This window comes from Anoplolepis gracilipes, chromosome 16 (genome assembly GCF_047496725.1).
Source record: "Anoplolepis gracilipes chromosome 16, ASM4749672v1, whole genome shotgun sequence".
NCBI classification, from domain to species: domain Eukaryota; kingdom Metazoa; phylum Arthropoda; class Insecta; order Hymenoptera; family Formicidae; genus Anoplolepis; species Anoplolepis gracilipes.
In genome coordinates, this window is record NC_132985.1 from 6,127,038 (window position 1) to 6,146,720 (window position 19,683).

The following is a 19,683-nucleotide window of genomic DNA, read 5'->3' on the forward strand; positions in this document are numbered from 1 at the left end:
TATATATATATATATATATATATATTCGAAATATATTTACATCATAGATTATTTCGATAATGCGATCGATAAAACTAAAATTTTAATAAAATATACATATATATATATGTATAATAAAATTAATTTCTTTATTATTAAGTTCAATCTTGTTAAAATGTTTGTAATACGTCTACGATTATTTGCTTCATGTCTTTATGTACAATTTATATAGAATTATATCTCTATAAAAAATGATAAATATATAATATAAAATTTTAATTAATTTCAGGTAAATTTTATTTTGTTGCTGAAATAGGATGTAATAACTTTATAGCTAATGTTATTTAAATTTATTATTGTTACATGAAATTTACTCGACTGTTTTTTATCTATATAAACTTTCAACAGATTATTTAATTAATTGTATATTCCATTATGTATATATTTAGATAATCCAAGATACTTTTATATGCATATCATGTAACTCGTAAGATAATTGGAAAATCCCAAATATTCCTTTGGCATCCTAATCTCTGTAAAGTAAATGTATTATTTAAAAGGCCGTAATCCTTCCTGTAAAAGATCCATACTCTCTCGGGAGGCTGTTATATTGTTATATAAAATCTATCGCGAGATGTTAGACATGACAAAACGAAATCGTTAGCAATTTAATCGAGATAAAAGTCCATGACTTTTTTTATGCCGACGATAATTTTATTCCCGCTCCGATCCTCTCGTTACTTCGACGCGACATTCATCGGGCCCCGCTCACTCGTCCCTGCAACCGATTACCCCTCCCCTCCCCTCCCTTCCATTCGTGAAGGAAGGGACGATCGTACGCTCAGTTTCGGGCAACAGCAGGCAAGAAACGAGGGGGGACATCAGTGTCCGGCAGGATCGGAAGCGTGCGTGCGTGCGTACAGTCGTATGTACGCGATCGTCGTCGTGTCGGCACATTAATACGTCACTAAATTGCATAATTCGCCAACGTAACGCTGTCCTGTGTGTATATCCCTCCGACCCCGCCAAGATCGTGAGAGGTCCGGATTAAAGGGACCCGATATCGTCAAGACGGAAAAACAGGGAGAGGGAAGAGAGAGAGAGATATTCAGACTTTGTTCGCCAACACCCCTCCCCCCCCGAGCATGGCTGACCGGTATGGTAATGGTGCGTGCCGGAAACGCGGGAGTGCGTGAGCACGAGAGTGACGAAAGTGCGTGAAACCGGGTCGGGACATCCTCGTTGACGATCTGTCAACGGGAGCATCAGTAGGGATCGTTCGGCAAGACGTTGTACGAGCCCTTCGGTGAAAGCGCGGGCTCGTCGACTTTTGGCGGGTAAACTACGGAGGCGGCCACTGACGCCGTAGATGCTGTGCTTGCTCGTAAGATCGACGGTGGGAATGGGATTGTCGACGAGATGAAACAGTGAGGCAACACGCGGCACGCGCTCGTAATAATTGATAACAATAGATACGAGAGCCGATGTTATCGCGAGTGATTATCAAAACAGTTTTATTCGTGCAAGCGTCTTATAGGTATTCGAGTGTCCGACGCGAGTAGATGTGATTAATATACTATCTAGGAGGTTCTCTCGAGCATATCGGGTGAAGAAGCAACAGCAGGGACCTCCGTCTCTCTCGCGTCTCGAGGAGACGCAGGAGGAGAGAAGACGGTTTTGGCGCGCGTATTTTCAGCTGTCGCACGCGACCGGCAGATGGCCGGTACACACATGGACACGCCGGCACATTGACAGAGAGAGGGTTCCGGCCGTGGCGTTCTTTACGAAGGGCGGCGAAGGAACGAGGAACGCGACGCCTTCGTCATGCCTCAACGTAGACGCGATCTGACGTGAGAGTGCCTTCTGACCTGTCAGCCGCGAATGACGTTATGAGAAACTAACAAATTAGCTCTATCTTTGGTAAGTTTCGTTATCTTCACGCATTGCTTGCTTCGATAAATCAGTTTCAGGTGTCATTTCGTATATTGAATCGTATGAAAATATTTCATGGATTTTTATCTATATATATAATTGCAAAAGAAAAAAAAAAATTTCTTTCGCTTGAGAAAGCTCACCGACACTACAAACACACATCGTTCACCACCGATAATCGTGCCCTCGCTCGTTTATCGGCGCATGCGTACTCCGTGTGTAATGTAAGGGAACAGCCGACACACTCGCGCGTCCACGCTTTTCCGCGGTTGCACGTATGTACATACGCATGTACACGCGCCGGCGGCAATCCTGTATAGACACAGACACAGCTGGTGGTGGGCCGGTACACCTTCTCGCGAAAGAAAGAGAAAGAAAGAAAGAGAGAGAGAGAGAGAGAGAGAGAGAAGGTCCCCCTCTTCCTTCCCTCCCCCTGGCATTCGCGTATACGCACGGACACGCGGCTGGTTGTTCGTCTGCTGACTCTCTCCTTCTGTCCTTTTTCTCTCCTCTCTCCCTCTCTTTCTCTCTTGGCATTGCCAGCACCGGCGCACGCGGCACACATTATCCGTTTCTCGTAGAGCCCGAGAACCGGCCAGTCGTGCCAGCGCGCCACAGAGTGCCCGGGCCTCGTCCATAGACACACGTTCGGTTCGTAAAGAACGTGAACGAGCTCTCCGACCGATCTGCTCTCTCTCGGATCCTGCCCACGAGCCGGCCTCGTGTGTGCGCGCGCGACACATTCGGAAAAATATATACTGCGACGAGAGAAGATTCGTCTCTTCCTCGCCGGCCTTCTCGGTCGGCCCGAGTCGAGTCGAGCCGAACATGCCGAGGCGGGGCTCGCCGTAAAGGCCCCGCCACGCCGCTAGCATTCTCGCATTCAGTGAAGAGCAATCGAAAACCCACGTCGCAGAGAGGCCGTTTCCTGAATCCTGCGTATTTTCTTTGGGATCGGGAAAAAAAAGGAGACGACAGAATCCTCGCGAATCCTTGTGAAAAGCTTCTCTGACGCGCGTCTTTGGCTACCTGCCTGCTTGCCTGCCTGCCTGTCGATCCCCTCGGTCTGTGCGTGGTCGCATAATCGTGGCGGCATCGAACCGCGCGCAGAAAATGGATACCGTGCTCTAGCAGCACGGTCGAAGAGAAACGAAAGGCCAGGCCTCGAGAGAGAAAGAGAGAGAGAGAGAGAGAGAGAGAGAGAGAGAGGAGGAGGAGATATATATCTCGCGGAGAGAAAGGGAGGAAGGAGTTACGACGATATGTAAAGCAACGACGAGGCTCTCGCGACGAAGGGAAGCGGGTCGCTCTGTAAATCCGAGAGACCCTACATCTCTTGACGTAAAACCGACGGGGCTCTCTCGACGAGAGTAAGGGCGGCTTTTCTCTTTCTTGCCTACTTTATTATATCCCGAGCATTCGTTACCGGCGTCCGCGGTTTTTTTTTTTTTTTCCCCCGAGAGTGCCAGGACCACGAGATCAAGAGACTCGGAGATTGGGAGATGCTCGGCTTCGCGGTCCTGTGATATACACTCGCCGTGTGCTGGCCTGCTGCTGATTCTTCTCCCGGAAGAGAGAGCGCGGGTCTCCGTCTCAAAATACTGTACGGCGCACACACGTTTGCGAAGCAGCCAAGTAAGTAGAAAAAAAAAAAAAAAAAAAAAAAAAAAAAAATAAAAAAGAGGAAACATGCGAGAGAGAAAGAGACGCGGGAGAGACTCGCTGCTTCCGTCTCTCTTTTTTTCCGCTCGATCAAAACGTGCGTCGCGTTTCCCATTTGACTTTCTCGCTCGCAAACAGGTCAGCACACGGTACTTGTGCGAATTTATCGCTCGTTTCCACGAGCATTGCCCTGACTCGTCGAGCCCTGACAGCATCAGCCTTTCGTTTCGAGTATTGGTTGGAGGAGACATCTCTCTCTTCCAAGAACATCCCTGGTCGCGCTGGTTTCTTTCTCTCTAAACGTGCCGGTAGCGTGCCTTAAGGATACCCCTCTTATATGGTCGGTGTCGTCTTGGCTCTTTAAACAAGTTGGCCGCGATGTTGCATGATGTACGTATGTGTGTGTGTGTTGGCGCGTACTTCCCGGCCGCGCTCGAGCCGGCATTCGTGTGTGCATGTGTATGTATATATATATATATATATATATATATATATATATACGTGTGCATACCATCCTCTCTTATATGTAAGTACGTACGCACTTTGCTCGCCGAGAGAGCGCGTGTCACAAAGTTGCGATTTCGATTCTCGTTACTACGGTATACGATACTATGGTATAGACAGATACGGATTCCGCGAACGCCATTCTCGATCGACGCGAGGGATAAAGATAAAAAAGTAATCGTGCCAAGTAGAAAACATACGGTATTTGATAACTTTGTCAATGATGAGGAGATGGGTTTTTCTTTAATCCAAACTTTCTCGCGTGGTAATCGAGAATTATGATCGATGACGCGAGAACGTCAGAGCCACGCACGTGTATGGCCTTCAACAGCTGATTGGCCTAGGACGCATGAATGCCGACATCACCCGCGTTGTTCATTAGAGGTTATGATAGGACTGGCAAGAGGAAAAAAAAAATGTGCCTCGTGAAATGTTATACACACTCGGTCTTATCGATTCGAAATTTCAAATTGGCTAAAAAAAGGTAGAGAAAGAAATTGTATAGTATTTTAAATGATTTAAGACTTCTGTCTGAGAGCGGAAGAGCGAGATAAAAACCAGGCAAGAGAGAGAGAGAGAGAGAGAGAGAAAAAGGCGGTTCTCTGTCATCACATCTGGTTGCCTGAGCTTCGTGCACACCCACGAGACATGTCACGTTCGCATTCTACTAAAGCGCACGTTCCATGGACGTTTCTCATCCTGGACCTCCTCGACGCACTAAAGACCCGGCGTCGATATTCATGTCGTATTCCCGGTCGATCACAGAACTGGTCTTTAGCAGCTATTAATGACGTAAAACATATATATATACCTCTTTTTTGGAGTAAATGGTTCGCATTTGTCGACGTTTTTGCAACACATGCAGACATATTCCCCAAGACTGATATTCTCGACGTACACATCGATTCTGCCAACCCTGTGATTTGATACGTAGGTGACTGGACCATCCTTCTCGTGGATGACCAATCAACGAGCGGGAAGGTTATTTCATTTTTTTTTTTTTTTTTTTTTTTTTTTTTTTTTACATTACAAGATAAAGATATGTGTCGACGAGTAGGTTGTTTCAGAGGACGAGGAAGCGTTCTTAAATCAATGCTCCGAGTTTGTTGTCGGTGGAATTTGTTCAATTTTCATACCGCGGTTTATCTTCGGGAATAACGACCGACCAATCAATGTGACCCCACGTCCTGCATTGCTCCCAACCTTCGAGACGCAAATTGCGATGCCTCGCTTGCCTAGAGAAATTCCAACGACTCCCGCCTCCCGCTGGGTTATGTGTATCCGACTGAAGGATCAGACCAGGTTGCTCCAACGCCGTTATTCTTCATATTCCTGAGGCTAATTTTTTTTTTTTTTTTTTCTCGTCCTAGTCGTGTTCATGAGATGCGCCAACGAAATTGAATATGTATCTTCCGTTGACTGCAAAAGTATTAACTTTTACGTAATTAATTATATATCTTTACGTATTAATTTTTACATTATTATTCTGCGTGTATAAAATCATGTGAATAACAAAAACAAAATTTATCATATACGTATATAATATATCGGACAGAGAGTTTGATAAATTAAAATGACGCTATGTGATAGATATTTTTTGAGCTTGCATAATCCTGCCTTTTGAAATCACATCCGGCATGATCTCGCGTCCTAAAATATTTTCTTCTTTTTTTTTTCCTCTCAAAGTTTCTTTTTACAAAGTCGTAGGTTTACTTTCAGACGTACGCCAAGCGTTTAGAAAACATCAAGAATTTATTGTGATAGAAAAAGACGCATTAATTTTATATTGAAACTTAATTAATTAATTGTGTCATATGTTATCTTTATATTTAAATTAAAAGAGAGTAAATAATATGTGATAAATCGCGTAAACGTTACTTTATTTTTCTAAAGTTTATCGATGTTACTCTGTTGCTGACACAAATATACATGAGAAGTGACTTTTTCTCGAGAATCTTTTTATTTATAGTGTTTTATGAAAATATAAACACAGAGTGACTTTAGTTGCTCGAGTATAGAAAATTATTGTTTCACATAAATATTTCAATTCTTAAAACTGTACTTTTTGTAAATTTGATTAAAATAAGAGAGAATTGAAATTTTCCATCATCTCTCTCTCTGTCCAAAATTTTTGTCAATAATTAATAATTTCAAACTTGTCAACGAAATACTTCAATGATGATGATAAAACAATATATTACTTCCATGTCTTTTTGAAAGATAAAACTGATCCATTAGCTTTTGACATTTTTCAAATTAATACCATAATTTCGATACTGTAGAATGTTTAGATTATATTGAAGATATGTGTGTACATGTGTAAATTCTATTTTATTTATTTATTATTGTATGCATTTAATATGTAACATGTTCATCAACGTAGTCATGAGATATAATTAATGCAGAACATTTGTTGAAAATTTAAGTTAATTTTCCAAAGAGTTGTAAATAATTAATTATTTATTCGCAGAATATGGAAGAGAAATGGATCAATTAATTACATATTTATTATAATTTATATTTATTTATTTATTTAAATATTTCCTTTATATATTTATTATATTAATTATATATTTCTTTATTTATTCATTTAAGCCAATGAAAACTTAAAAAATTTAACATTTTTTTTTTTTTTTTGTTTCTACACAATTATTGTGTTTGATTTCTTTTATTCGAAATTGATTCTCTGACATTTTTTTCGCGGCCACGTTTATTGCGCGTCCGACTTAAAGTACACACGCGCCGCGCAATCCGATTGCGCCTCCGCCCGAGAGAGAGAGAGAGAGAGAGAGAGAGAGAGAGAGAGAGAGAGAGAGAGAGAGAGAGAGAGAGAGAGATGCTAATATCGCGTCAACACGTATAGTTACTTAACGCGGGGCTGGTGCTCGCCCTTATATTATTTCCGTTCTTACACGTATGTACTACGGTCGGTTCGACGCGCGGTTTCCATGAGGTCGCTCGTTCCCTCGACGCGTGTCAACACGAGCGGCGCGTCTTCCTTTTCTGCGAGAACCCTGGGATTTAAAAATGACACTCGCCGCCGTCTCACCCGCGTGTAACCCATCGGCTACGGGCGGGCAGAAGCGGTTGGCGGTAGCCGAAAATGCGGAGTGTCTTTAGAAACAGGTCTGTGCGCGATTCCGTTTCTCATGTCGTCGATTCACCATTCACTGTGATTGCTCCTCGACGTTCGTTTCACGTCGAGGAAAATTTACATCAGCAGAAGCTGTGATCCCATCGTGAACCGTTTAATCACGTCGATTTGCCCCTTTCATTGGAAGTTTATTATATTAAATTTTATTTTTTTGCAATATATATATAATTTATATTTTTATTTTACTCTTTCCAATATCCTGCAAAATATTAATAATAATGATTCAGGCTATTATTTGTCACTTGTTGTATTTTTGGAATAATCTGTATTAAATAATGAAATTGATAGGTTTTCTAATCTTGTATACATATATTATTATTTCAGATACAATCATTGTACCAAGATGCCTCGAGTAAGGAGACAAGTGATCCTGGAGGATCCAGCCAGGCCTGTTACACCAGATATGGTGGAAACAAAGTTGTGTATGTTACTTGTGGCAAAATTCCAAATATTTCCAAATTAATCATCTTATTTTATCATTGTGCAATCTCTTTTAGATTGATTAATTCATTAATTCAGATATCTTTTTACAGTAAAATCTGAGTTTCTGGATGACGGGTCCTTGGATGAAGTCCAGCCACAAAAGGTGGCAGAAGAAACACCGAGCCCTCATTTACAAGATCATCAATATGGACAAACACCTTGTTATCAAATTACAAGAAAACCCACACAACCACCGCCAAGAGCTGAGGTAAACTGATCTGTATATGATGATTAGGATAACATTTCTTTTAATGATTTTGATATGTGTAAATATTTGTGATATACTTAAAGACATCATATTAGTATCACAATTGATTGATTAAAATTACAGTTTATTTCTCTTATTGATAGATATCAGTTCAAGCGGTAAAAAGAAGACTGAATTTGGAGGTAGGGACAACTGGTCCCAGCCAGTCTGCCTTCAAAGCTCCCAGAGGTAAACGTAGAAGATCTGGTTCGAATTCTTTAACCAGCCACACACCTACCAAAAGTAAATTTTGTTTGTGCTTTTTACGACCTTTTCTCCTTATATTTATTTTTCACACATTACTTAAGAAAGAATTGATTGTTGTATTACAGCCAAAAGTGTAGAAAGGACACGATATGATACCTCTCTGAGTTTACTCACAAAAAAGTTTATCCATTTAGTTGAGAGCAGTCAGGATGGTGTGGTCGACTTGAATGTAGCATCAGAGAAGTTGGAGGTACAAAAACGTCGTATATACGACATTACTAATGTTTTAGAGGGCATTGGTATCTTAGAGAAGAAAAGTAAAAACAATATCCAATGGAAGTACGTCACCTACTATTAATATGTTTTACCATTTATTGTCTATGACAAATCGACGGTTATACATGTGGCATAAATTGTTACAGAGGCGGTCAGTTGCCGAATAATCGAAATGATATCGCAAATCTGAGAAGAGAGGTCGCGGATCTGGAAGCTAAAGAGAACACACTTGACCGATTAATCCACGGTGCTGATAAGAATCTACGCGAACTCTGCGCGGACAGACAATACGCTTATGTAACGTATCACGATTTACGTTCAGTTTCTATGTACAAAAACCAAGCTATTATGGCTGTGAAGGCCCCCCCGGAAGCTACCCTCCATGTCCCACAACCTATCAATAACTTTGGTCAACAAAAGGTAAAATATTTCATATTATCTTGTTATTTTTTTTTTTTTTTTTTTTTTAATATCGAGAAAAATTATTTATATATTATTTTATGCTTTTTGGTAATAATAAAATATACTTTCAGCTTCAAATGCACATGAGATCGGAACACGGAGAGATAGAGGTGTTTTTGTGTCCTGATGATCCCGCAGTTAAAACGTCACCTTATTCTGGATATGCAACAACGCAACCTGTGCCTCAATCAAAAGAACTGTCTGAGATACCTTGTTTGTCTCCTGAATTGTTGGTTAAGAAAGAAAGCGACGTGCGAGTCGAACCAATATCTTCCGATGAGAGTTCCATGAATACTCGTCTGCGTACCCCTGTAACTACAGTTACCAATATAACAGGCATGAAGGACGCGTTCCTATGCGAATCTGACGATTATGGACCAATGGGCGGTGGCAAATTCCAACTCCAAACGGAGGATCAAATCAGTACTTCAGGTAGGCCTGCAAGCAATTAGTGCTTTGGTTTCTTTAGCTTGCTTGGTAGCTTTTCTTGTAATTTTAAATTTGGCTGGTTGATTATAAACGTAGCGCAATTGTTAAATTAATTTTAAAAAAAGATATATAATTACAAAATATGAGAAAAAATAATTCATTTTTTTAATGAAATTCTGTTCTAATATATACGCATATATTATTTTTTATATACATATATGTATACATATATTCTATTTGTCTACCTCATATTTTTCATATGTATCTCTGTCCATATTTTATATTTAATATTTTTTTATTTAGGGAATTATATCTTTATTTTTCATTAATATCTTGTTTTCCCATGTATACACATTTTTAAAACTTTCATTATTTTATTCTCTTATTCTTATATACACAATATATTGTTAAATCACAAAAATTTAAATTAACATGCAGTAATGCACATAAACATTTAAATATGCAAATAATCGTCATAATGAAAGTAAAAAATTATAAATTGTTAATTTTCTTTTATTATGTAATATTTCTTGTTATCAAACAATATTCTGTAAAATTCAATAATATATTTTGAAATATATTATTTTATCTCTTTTTTTATATACATTTAAAATATGTTTATATTTCTAAAAACATTAAGAAAGATCAATATATTGAACTGTGCAATATAATATTGTTTTATAACGCATTAAAGAATTGAGCAATATTAAAGGAAATATATTTTCCTATCAACATTTTTTAACAAATACTTTTAATTTTTCTTGTGTATTCTATGTATGCACAATACACCTGTTTTGCTTCATCTTTTGTTTTCTTATATTTTACTTGCGCAAAATTTCTGATGCTTTATTTAATTTGCTTTTAGTAAGCTTATATAATTGTATGTTTGTTTGTTTGTTTTTTTTTTTTTTTTTTTTAATAAAAGTATTTCTAAATTTTTCTGTCTTTGTATTACTAAAAAATATATTTTTCCAATATGTTATACGTTCTTTTTTCTTATCGAAAGTTTTACGAAACAGACATCATATATAGTCTAATATAATTATCTTGCAAATACGTTATTTATTTCTTTCTTATTTAATTAGTTATTTAGTTATTTATTATGATTATTTTTACAATCAGTATTTTTAGTAAAAGGAACGTACTGCATGTTATAATTTTAATATCCACTCAATGATTGAATTTAATTCAAAGGAAAGGTTGCAGGGAAAATTAGATATTTCCATACATATATAATTTAATACAATTTATATTACCTTTCTTTTGAATATTTCTATATTATCTTTTTTCACCAATGGATGATGGCCGTACCCTGATGGAGCTCTGGCTGTGACTTGTGTGTTAAAATTATTAAAATCACATCACAGGCAGAGTTCTAGTTAGGTAACGGTTTTAAACAGCAAAGCTCATGTCGTGCGAAGGTACGTTTATTTACACCAACTATTGACTTTCCTTTATTGTGTACAATTTATGTAATATTACAATCATTGTCATGTGATCAATACACAAATGTAAAACAAAAAATCCCATGCAGGAGTCTTTGTAATTATCTTCAGCGCACAATTCCTAGACAAAAATATGTGCGATTTGGAAATCAATATGACCCGAATTTTACTTTAATATCACAAATAGTAATTTTCTTACGACATGACTAAACTAAACATGTTACAGCAATATCTTTTGCCGCATTCATTACTTTTAAAACTAATTTGATAAAAGCTTGTAGATATAGCTTTAACAAATTAACATATAATTTTGGAAACTAATAATATGCATTGATTGTATTCTTTAATCCTTTTATATACAATGATAAATTTTTTGGAAAAAAAAAGATGCTATGCATTTCAAGCATAATATATAATCTTTTATGGGTATCAATATCTCTTTCATAATTATTCTCTTATAATAAATAATTATTTGCAAGCAATCTAACAAAAAATAATGCATCTCAATAATCTGCTTGTGAAAAAGGGATTTAAAAAATGTTGATGGATTTGATATGGCAGCAAGTCCATCATCCTTCTCATCCTTTGTTACAGATCTGAATTCGATTCTCGATTTTGGAGAGCAACTGCTGAGCTTGGAGCCACCTCTCTCTGAAAACGACTACTCGTTCTCGTTAGGCACCGAGGAGGGTCTGTCGGATCTCTTCGATTTCAAATTCTAGGAATATCGTCGCTATTGCAAGAGCGTTCTTATCTATTTTGGGCTATTAATCTGAGTTTGAGACTCAAACTGAGATGAAAACTGCTTTGTCAGTTTTACAATGCTCCTTCCGTGTTGTGTTAGACACACATAGGTGGTTGGCACTTTTTATTTCCGCGCATTCGTCGATCTTTGCAAGGAATCGCGAACATGCAAAGTCGTTTTTATTTATTTACCGCTTTCCCCGAGCAAACGTTTTTCTACCTGACAATTGATTATCACGTTTTATGTGTATACGTTAACTTTAAAAAAAAAAAAAAAAAGAAGCACAGTAACGAAATGATTAAGTACGCACGTATGTCGCAATTTATTAATAAATATTGTCGCCTTCTTAAGCCAATGATAGATTATAAATACAAAAAGTATATAGAATGGATTATATATGTATGTTTCCGTAAACGATTTTACTAGCTGATCCATCATCATCTATTCTATGAGAGAAATTATAAAACGCCACGTTGTTATCGATTCATCGGAATATTTTAATATTCTCGACATTTTTTTCGTCGCGTACATATTTCGGGATGTCTCGTTTTAACTGCTTTTTTTTATTTCGAGATCGCAAATTCTGAATGCAGAGAAGCCAAACCGGACGAGGCACAGGAAAAACATATCACGACATTGTTAACACGTGCTTCCGGCTTGATCGATGGTCTGCATGAATGGTTCGCGAAAACTTTTGAACAGAGGGGAAGGGGAGGAAGCGTTTGAAGGCGTTTTTTCGTGCAATCTGTAATAATATTATAAATTGAGCTAAGGAATGTAGAAAGGAAATAATGTATCCGAGAATTCAGAGAGAAAGAGAGAGAGAGAGAGAGAGAGAGAAAGGAGAGACTGTGTCGGACAACGATCTATACTTGGTTGTCCAATGTCCGCGAAACGAATAAGACGATCAAGAGTCATCAAGTTTTTTTTTTCTAGTGTAAGAGTCTCAAGCGAGAAGAGAAAAAAGAGCGAAGCACTCGAAATGACGATCTCCGGATGGCGGTCTCTTCTCACCATTCGCGTTACATTGGGACGAGTTTTTAAAATTATATATTCAAGAATTAAAAGGCTATCATCTTGGATGAGGCGCATGTTTTGTAACATATATGTAACGGATGCATATTACCTCGTTGACAAATTGTTCGACCGTACTTTTATTATCGCGTACTTTGACAATTGGTCGAACTCTTGGCAATCGTGACGTGAATATTGAAGTCGTTTTAAGTACATTGCTTTGTTGAATGGGAACGAAATGGAAACGCGATGACCAGTGATTGTTGTTACAGCGATTATGTTATCAATCGATATCTTAGAATGGTCGCATGCTAATTAGCTTCTTTTCATCGACGATATATGAATGCAAAGATGAATGAAGATAAGCTCGAAATGTAATACACGAGAGTGTAAGCAAACGAAAGATCTTAGGCTATATTGTTTACATTGAAATGCGTATTTAATTCTGATTTAGTAACGATCATCGTCTAAGATCCACATTCAGGACACAGTATCATTCTGGAACTGATTATGGAGGTTTTCAAAGAGAGAAAGAAAGTTTTTTTACCGGTGAACACTTGAATTTTGTCGAGAAGAAACGCGATCCTGGAATTTAGTCCTGTTAAGCGAGGTTCGCTCGCTAGAAATATAAATATATATCTTCTTGTGTTTCTCGAGAGCTCAAGAATACACTGGGAAAATTGTCTCGTCTGGAAGTCTCCCTTAAAGGATGTACTCTAACGTACAACTTAGTGTACGTCCAAAGCCATAGTGCCTACAAAGTAACGATCATACCCTTCTGCAATTGTAAATACTTTACAAACATAATTATGTAATAAGCTCATAGATACACATATGCGTATACATATATATTATATGTAAGAACGTAACGATTCTCTCTCATACACGCATACACACACACACACACACACACACACACAACAAAATTGACAGATGCTGCAAAACATCTCATTATAGACGTGTAATTATCGTAAAAAGTACGGATCACACTTATTTTTAATATATTAATATTATTAATTATTATTAAATCATTAAACGAAACAAAATATTAATTTATATATGAAATATATAATTTCATTTATATAGATATACGTATATGTAATACGTATTTATGATAAACAAACATTGTGCAGGATAACAAGCTTGCATTAAAATGACTTAAAATATTTTGAATATATTTATAAATTAGAAAATAAATTAAAACCATTAATTAATCAGATAAGTAGTATTGTACATAATTCAAGACTAATTTCTTAAGATCTATGAAATATTCTGTAAATATGACATTTTATGCATCTCAAATTAGCTTAGAATCCCTTCTTCAAGTGTTTCGATAAATTTTAAATATTACAGTAAACTTACAAAAAAAAAAAAAGCAAAAGATCAAGGAAGATTTCACTTTAATTATAATATCACAATGACAGATTGTTACTTTGCACAATGAATGTTCGCTGTACTCCCATTCACGACAGCCGGAAAAAATTGTATTATTTTCGTTTTCGTTTTCCCATTAACCGGCATCGAGCGTTTTTTCATATGCCATGAAAAAAAGCCAGTGAGAAGTCGAATAGAGAAGAGCAAAGCGTAACGAGTGCATTAAATAAATGAGAGCGGGAAGGAAGAGAGAGAGAGAGAGAGAGAGAGAGAGAGAGAGAGAGAGAGAGAGAATGTACTTGTGTGTATGTATGTGTACGTGGGTGTGTGTATGTGTGTATGATGTCAAACTGAATATTAAACGAAGGATTTCGGTCTTTTGAATATACCACAGTGAGAAGTTGCGATATTTTCTACCTGAATATTTACAGGACGTCGCGAGATCCGAATGTGAGACGCAGATAATTGTGAATTGAAAAACAAAAAAAGAGAACGATATTTTCAAAGAAAAAAAAAAACCACACACACAAAAGTATATTTAAAACTTCGTACAATGAATTTCTGGAGGTCAGCTACTACTCCGTTAAATATGAATGGATTTGCAATTGCCTTCGGGAATAACGTATTTACAGGATCAAAAAGGACCTTCATGTGTGTATTTAATTCGAAATAGAATATTTTTTCTCGGGTGAAATTACACATAAATAATAATAAAAGGGAGCCACGCCTTCGGATTTCGCGGCGATTCCTGTTTTTAGAGTATCTCGTCGCGAAAAAGATGGCATATATATATATATATATATATATTATACATTGTTTGATTTTTTTACTCGAGACATTCGTGAATCTGAAATATTTTCTAGTAGCCTGTCGAAAATAACGTTTCCTTTTCGGAATTTTAAGAATGAGAAGCGCAGGACCTTTTAATGATTTAAATAATTAAAAGTGCCAATAAAAAAAAAAGACACGCGCGAGAGAAAGAGATATTATTTTCTGTTGATAGAAACGCGGTGGGTGACTCGTATCATTTTTAATTAGTTCTTTGTTTTAACTATTATATATCGATAAAAGAAAAGAGAGAGAGAGAGAGAGAGAGAGAGAGAGAGAAAGAGCGAAAGAAAGATGATCAGTTGTATGGCCATCGTGAGTAGTTTATAAATTTGACAGCGCGTTTTATGTATGCGCTCTCCTTCGTTTTATTTGAGAGACTGTTACAATCGATGGCAAACGCTGATTAAACACTGATCGATCGACGTAAAGAAAGGAAATCACAAAATAAAAATAAAAGGAGAATCGAATAATGTATTATTATTACGACAAACGCGTTTTGTCACATTTTAAAAAGGTGGGTCCAGCCTGCTGAAAGAACGCTGCAAAAAAAAAAGTGGCAAAATATAATCTTATGTAACATCGTACATGGAGAGAAAATATGCACATTCCTTATTCCTCATGCAAAAAAAATCCCGCATAAGCTAAATGCATCCGTATAAATATAATTGCAACGTCGAGATTTACAATTTATAATTATTTGGACAAGTTTTATTCAATTAACTTGATTTGATCCGCTCTTGCAGGAAACATTATCAAATTAAATATTAATACTTCAAAGTGCTTGAAATTAATATAAAATTAAAATAAAATTGTCCAGTTCCAATAATATTATTTTCTTTTGGAATATTATGTATACTTTGTAATTATACGATCATTTATTATATATCAAACGCATTATTACAATTGACTTTTTTTTTAATTGTAAGACTGACAGTAATTTAAAAAAAAAGAATCAAACTTTCTTGCTATTAATGTATAGGAGAAAACGTATTCTATATATATTCTTACATACGTCAAACTATTCGAAGCGTTTGTAACGTCAAGCGGATCCATCGACAGCGCGCGCAAAAAAAAAAAAAATAAATGTCCGTTTGAAAATTCTCTAGATTATTGCCTAGCTCTTTTCCACTGATCCTGAAAAAGGCGGGAAATCAATATAGAATTAAAAGTTCCCTAGGGAACTATCTAGGGAACTATCTAGGGAAATAGTTCAAGTTTACTGCTATAACCAGTTCCGTAGGGAACTATCTAGGGAAATAGTTCAAGTTTACTGCTATAACCAGAGAGAACCGTGAGAGACGCCACGGCCTGGTTTTACATAATCCCTGAAAGCGATACGCCCTCTGTGGACATAAAAACGTGGACATTGAACTACGTAGCCAATGTCCACGAATGCTCTCAATGGATAACACATAATATACGCACAGTTTTGGTTGCGATCCGTACTATGTCCACAAAATTTACTAAAACATTTTGCTTATTCACTTTCACCTAAAAATAATTTGTTATTTCTCCACACTAATCAATAATTTACTTTTAATATCAAATAACCATGTAAATATTGTCAATATTCTAATTTTGCCAATAATATCTTGATTTTTGGTAATTCTTTTTCTTTTATTAAACGCTATTTTTACATTCTACATTTTACAAATTAAAACTTACTTTATATGAAAAAAAAATTTTCTTTCAACAATTTAATAATTTAGAGTATTATATTGTTCTACAAATACAATAATAAACTATTAGATATCGATAGATTCAATAAAATGAAATATAATTCAGATATACAATATTATATGTATACGTATATATACAAGATTTTTCTAATTAGAGAAAAATGTTAATTTTTTACTTATTTAAGTACACATTGTCCGAATTATATGGTGTTTGCTGTCATAATCGTAAATATTTCATTAATTTTCATTACATATTATTTTAAAAAAGATAAAATAAAAAATAAAAGTTTTAATTTTTACTGACAAGCATTTTAATTTATATAGCTAAAGCATTAGAGCTAAAGGAAGGTTTCCGCTAAATATTTAATCGTATAAATTCTTCTATTACTAATAAAAAAGTTGATCACTTTCGAGACACTTTCTGTAACAACTAATCGTGATTTGAAAAAAAAAGGAAAATTACTTATCAAAATTAATTAATCCAGATCAATGTTGCAACTCTTATGTAACTATATATATATATGATATATAAATACATATTTATAATATAATTTTATCTTATTTAATTACTGTAATTCTATTCATCAGTTGACTCATTTAAATCATCATCTACTTGCCGCTTTGAATTTACAATTTTAAAAGCAGGACGTTTGATATATTAATTTCGGGAAAAGAAATTTTATTAATTACTGTTAATTAATGCCGATTATCCAATTGACATACTTGTACTATTTAATTCTAAACTTTGTAATATTTTACTTTAGAATATACTCATATTTTTGTGCGATCGATATCAATATCAACCGGCGAATGTCGCGGGGTTGTGCGCGCTTCGGTGGGCGAAACGCCCCGACCGATCGATCTATGCCAGGGCGTATCGATTCGGGTATGGATTCGCGGGTGGATCGTGGTTGGCGGCTTCTCGCGGGACGCGGTTTCGTCAGCTCGTTCGGGTGGCCGACAAGATGGCCGGGAACGGAAAGGACCGCTTTGCTCGAGGCTCGTAGAGCGCTTAAATATGATTAAAAAATGGGCGCTATGCGCCTCTGCCCATTGTCCGGCGGGTGTTGGCCGGGTAACGAGGCCAGTATTTGATCACGTATTTTTCTAGCCAGTTGGACCTACCTTTGTTGCTCCTGGCCATATTTATTCTGACTCGATTTTTAGCCAGAGATCAAAGAAGGAAAATAATTCCTTCCTATTGCCGGTTAATTATTATCGCCGGCAAATAAGACGACCTATATTGGTTTAGGATCGTATGATATTATAATCGTTTTCTAAACGCGTTGTAAGTCATTCAGTCGTTTAAAGTCGCAAAAAATAATATAATCATGTATATACCGAAAAAATTATATTCTCGAAATATATACTTTTATAAACTCTCCTTATAGATATATTCTTAATAAACGAGAATATTTTCTTCTTTACATAATACTTTTTTGATATATCTTATATATATAAATTAAGTAAAACTATGTATATATATATATATATATATATTTAACTTGTCAAAGTTTTAATAAATAGCCAATGTCAACAATTTATAAAATTGTTTTTCGTAATTATTGAAATTAATAATCTCAAATATTAAATAATATAATGGTAAAGAAATATCCATTTTAGTATATATTCTTACATGTTAAGAATATCTAAAATTAATCTACTCTGTAGAAGATTTCTCCCTTAAACTAATATTAAAAAGATTCTTTTGATATTTATTTTAGAAGAAGATATTATAAGTAAAGTACTCTTAAGATGAGAATATAATTTTTTCGATGCATATAAAATATATTAGCATGTATGTTAGGTACCCCTCTGTCGGCAGGTCATTAACATCTGTATCTTTAAAATTGTTTTATAAAACTCATATTACAAATATATAATTGGAATAAATATCTTGTGTATATTTCATTCATCATATTCATCCTTACATTTTATAATACGTGTCTTGCATAAAATTGGAATAAATATTACATATTCTTATTCCTAAAATATTTTTCCTTTCCTTTCAATTTATATGTATAACTTTTCTATTTTAACAAAATTTTCTATTTAAAAAAATGAATAAAAAATATAAAATTTTATCTTACATATAATAAAGATACAAAAGAAATTTTTCTATGATTTAAAATTGACTCAGAACTCACTAGAATACGTTATCCTGCCGTCCGAGGGTTAAAGCAACGGATTTATCTACAATCTACATCTCTATCTACCAGAATCTCTACATAAATTCGTTGCTTTAAAATATAATAAAAGCTTTTTGTCACTCACCGACACTGATGCGCAACAGCGGAGTTGTCGATATTGAAGCTATGTTATCTGTAACATACAAAATAAAATCCAAATTATAGCAGCAATTTTAAATAATTAATATTAAAGAATTTATTATTATACTTAATAAATTTATATTCGACGCGTACAATAATAAGCAGATATATATAAATATGGAATAACTTTGTAAATTAAAAAACTTTTCTTTTTAAATAAAAACTTTTATAAGATTTATACAAAAATCTTCATGTCTGAATTTCTTTTGATTAAATCATTCAACTAAAAGAATCGAATTATTTCGTATAAGGCATTTATTAATTAATATACAAATTATATTTACCCTGGGGTTGCTCCGCCGATGCAGGATGCCTCTCCTAGGCCTCCTCCTCCTCTCAAATTGTAAGGGACATCATGAACTATTGTTTTATACGCGCGATATACTTTTTTTAATTTATTGAAACGGCAGAAAAATAAAATCGCGCAATATTTTAAACCGTACAAAAGTAAAAACGCGCGATAATTTGGACGGCACTTCCGCACTTTTACGCGCGATACTTTGACGGCACTCCCGAATTTCGGAACGATTGAAAATCCCATTTCATCACGCACGAGAATCATACTTGAAGTCGACAAGTCGGGCGCGATCAAACTCCGAGCAAGAGTTTAAGTCCGAATCGGAAGAGGACGGAAGATCGAGGGAATTGATCGCGAATGGGGTCTCTATACTGAACATACGTTCTACGCGGCCGGCATTCGCCTCAGCCGCGATACTGAGGCGTATAAACGTTGTTGCCCGGTAAGAAATGACGATTGAAAAAATGCAAATTAAACGCCGATAATCGACATCCATTTGGCAACATTTTCCTCAATCAATCATTTTTCACTGGAAAGCAACGCTGAGAGAATCTCAGTTAGTCGGCATCAAATACGATCCCCGACAACATAATTTCGTGATCGAAATCAGGAAATATGAACGAAAACACGAA

General features: G+C 35.8%; 1 protein-coding gene across 5 annotated transcripts; it reads left to right on the forward strand.

The window, feature by feature from the left end:
- Positions 1-851: 851 nt before the first annotated feature.
- LOC140674347 (transcription factor E2F5) lies at positions 852-15,328 on the forward strand. Of its 5 annotated transcripts, none has more exons than XM_072907779.1 (8): positions 852-1,899; positions 7,556-7,653; positions 7,765-7,922; positions 8,066-8,204; positions 8,294-8,507; positions 8,591-8,864; positions 8,978-9,338; positions 11,375-15,328. In XM_072907779.1, exons 2-8 carry the CDS (start codon positions 7,575-7,577, stop codon positions 11,500-11,502), a joined length of 1,353 nt encoding a protein of 450 aa, XP_072763880.1. In that variant the 5' UTR covers positions 852-1,899; positions 7,556-7,574; the 3' UTR covers positions 11,503-15,328. The 5 variants fall into 5 exon arrangements, with proteins under 5 accessions (XP_072763880.1, XP_072763881.1, XP_072763879.1 ...); XM_072907780.1 differs by lacking the exon at positions 852-1,899 and adding an exon at positions 2,337-3,281; XM_072907778.1 differs by lacking the exon at positions 852-1,899 and adding an exon at positions 2,338-3,546.
- The last annotated feature ends 4,355 nt before the right edge of the window (positions 15,329-19,683 follow it).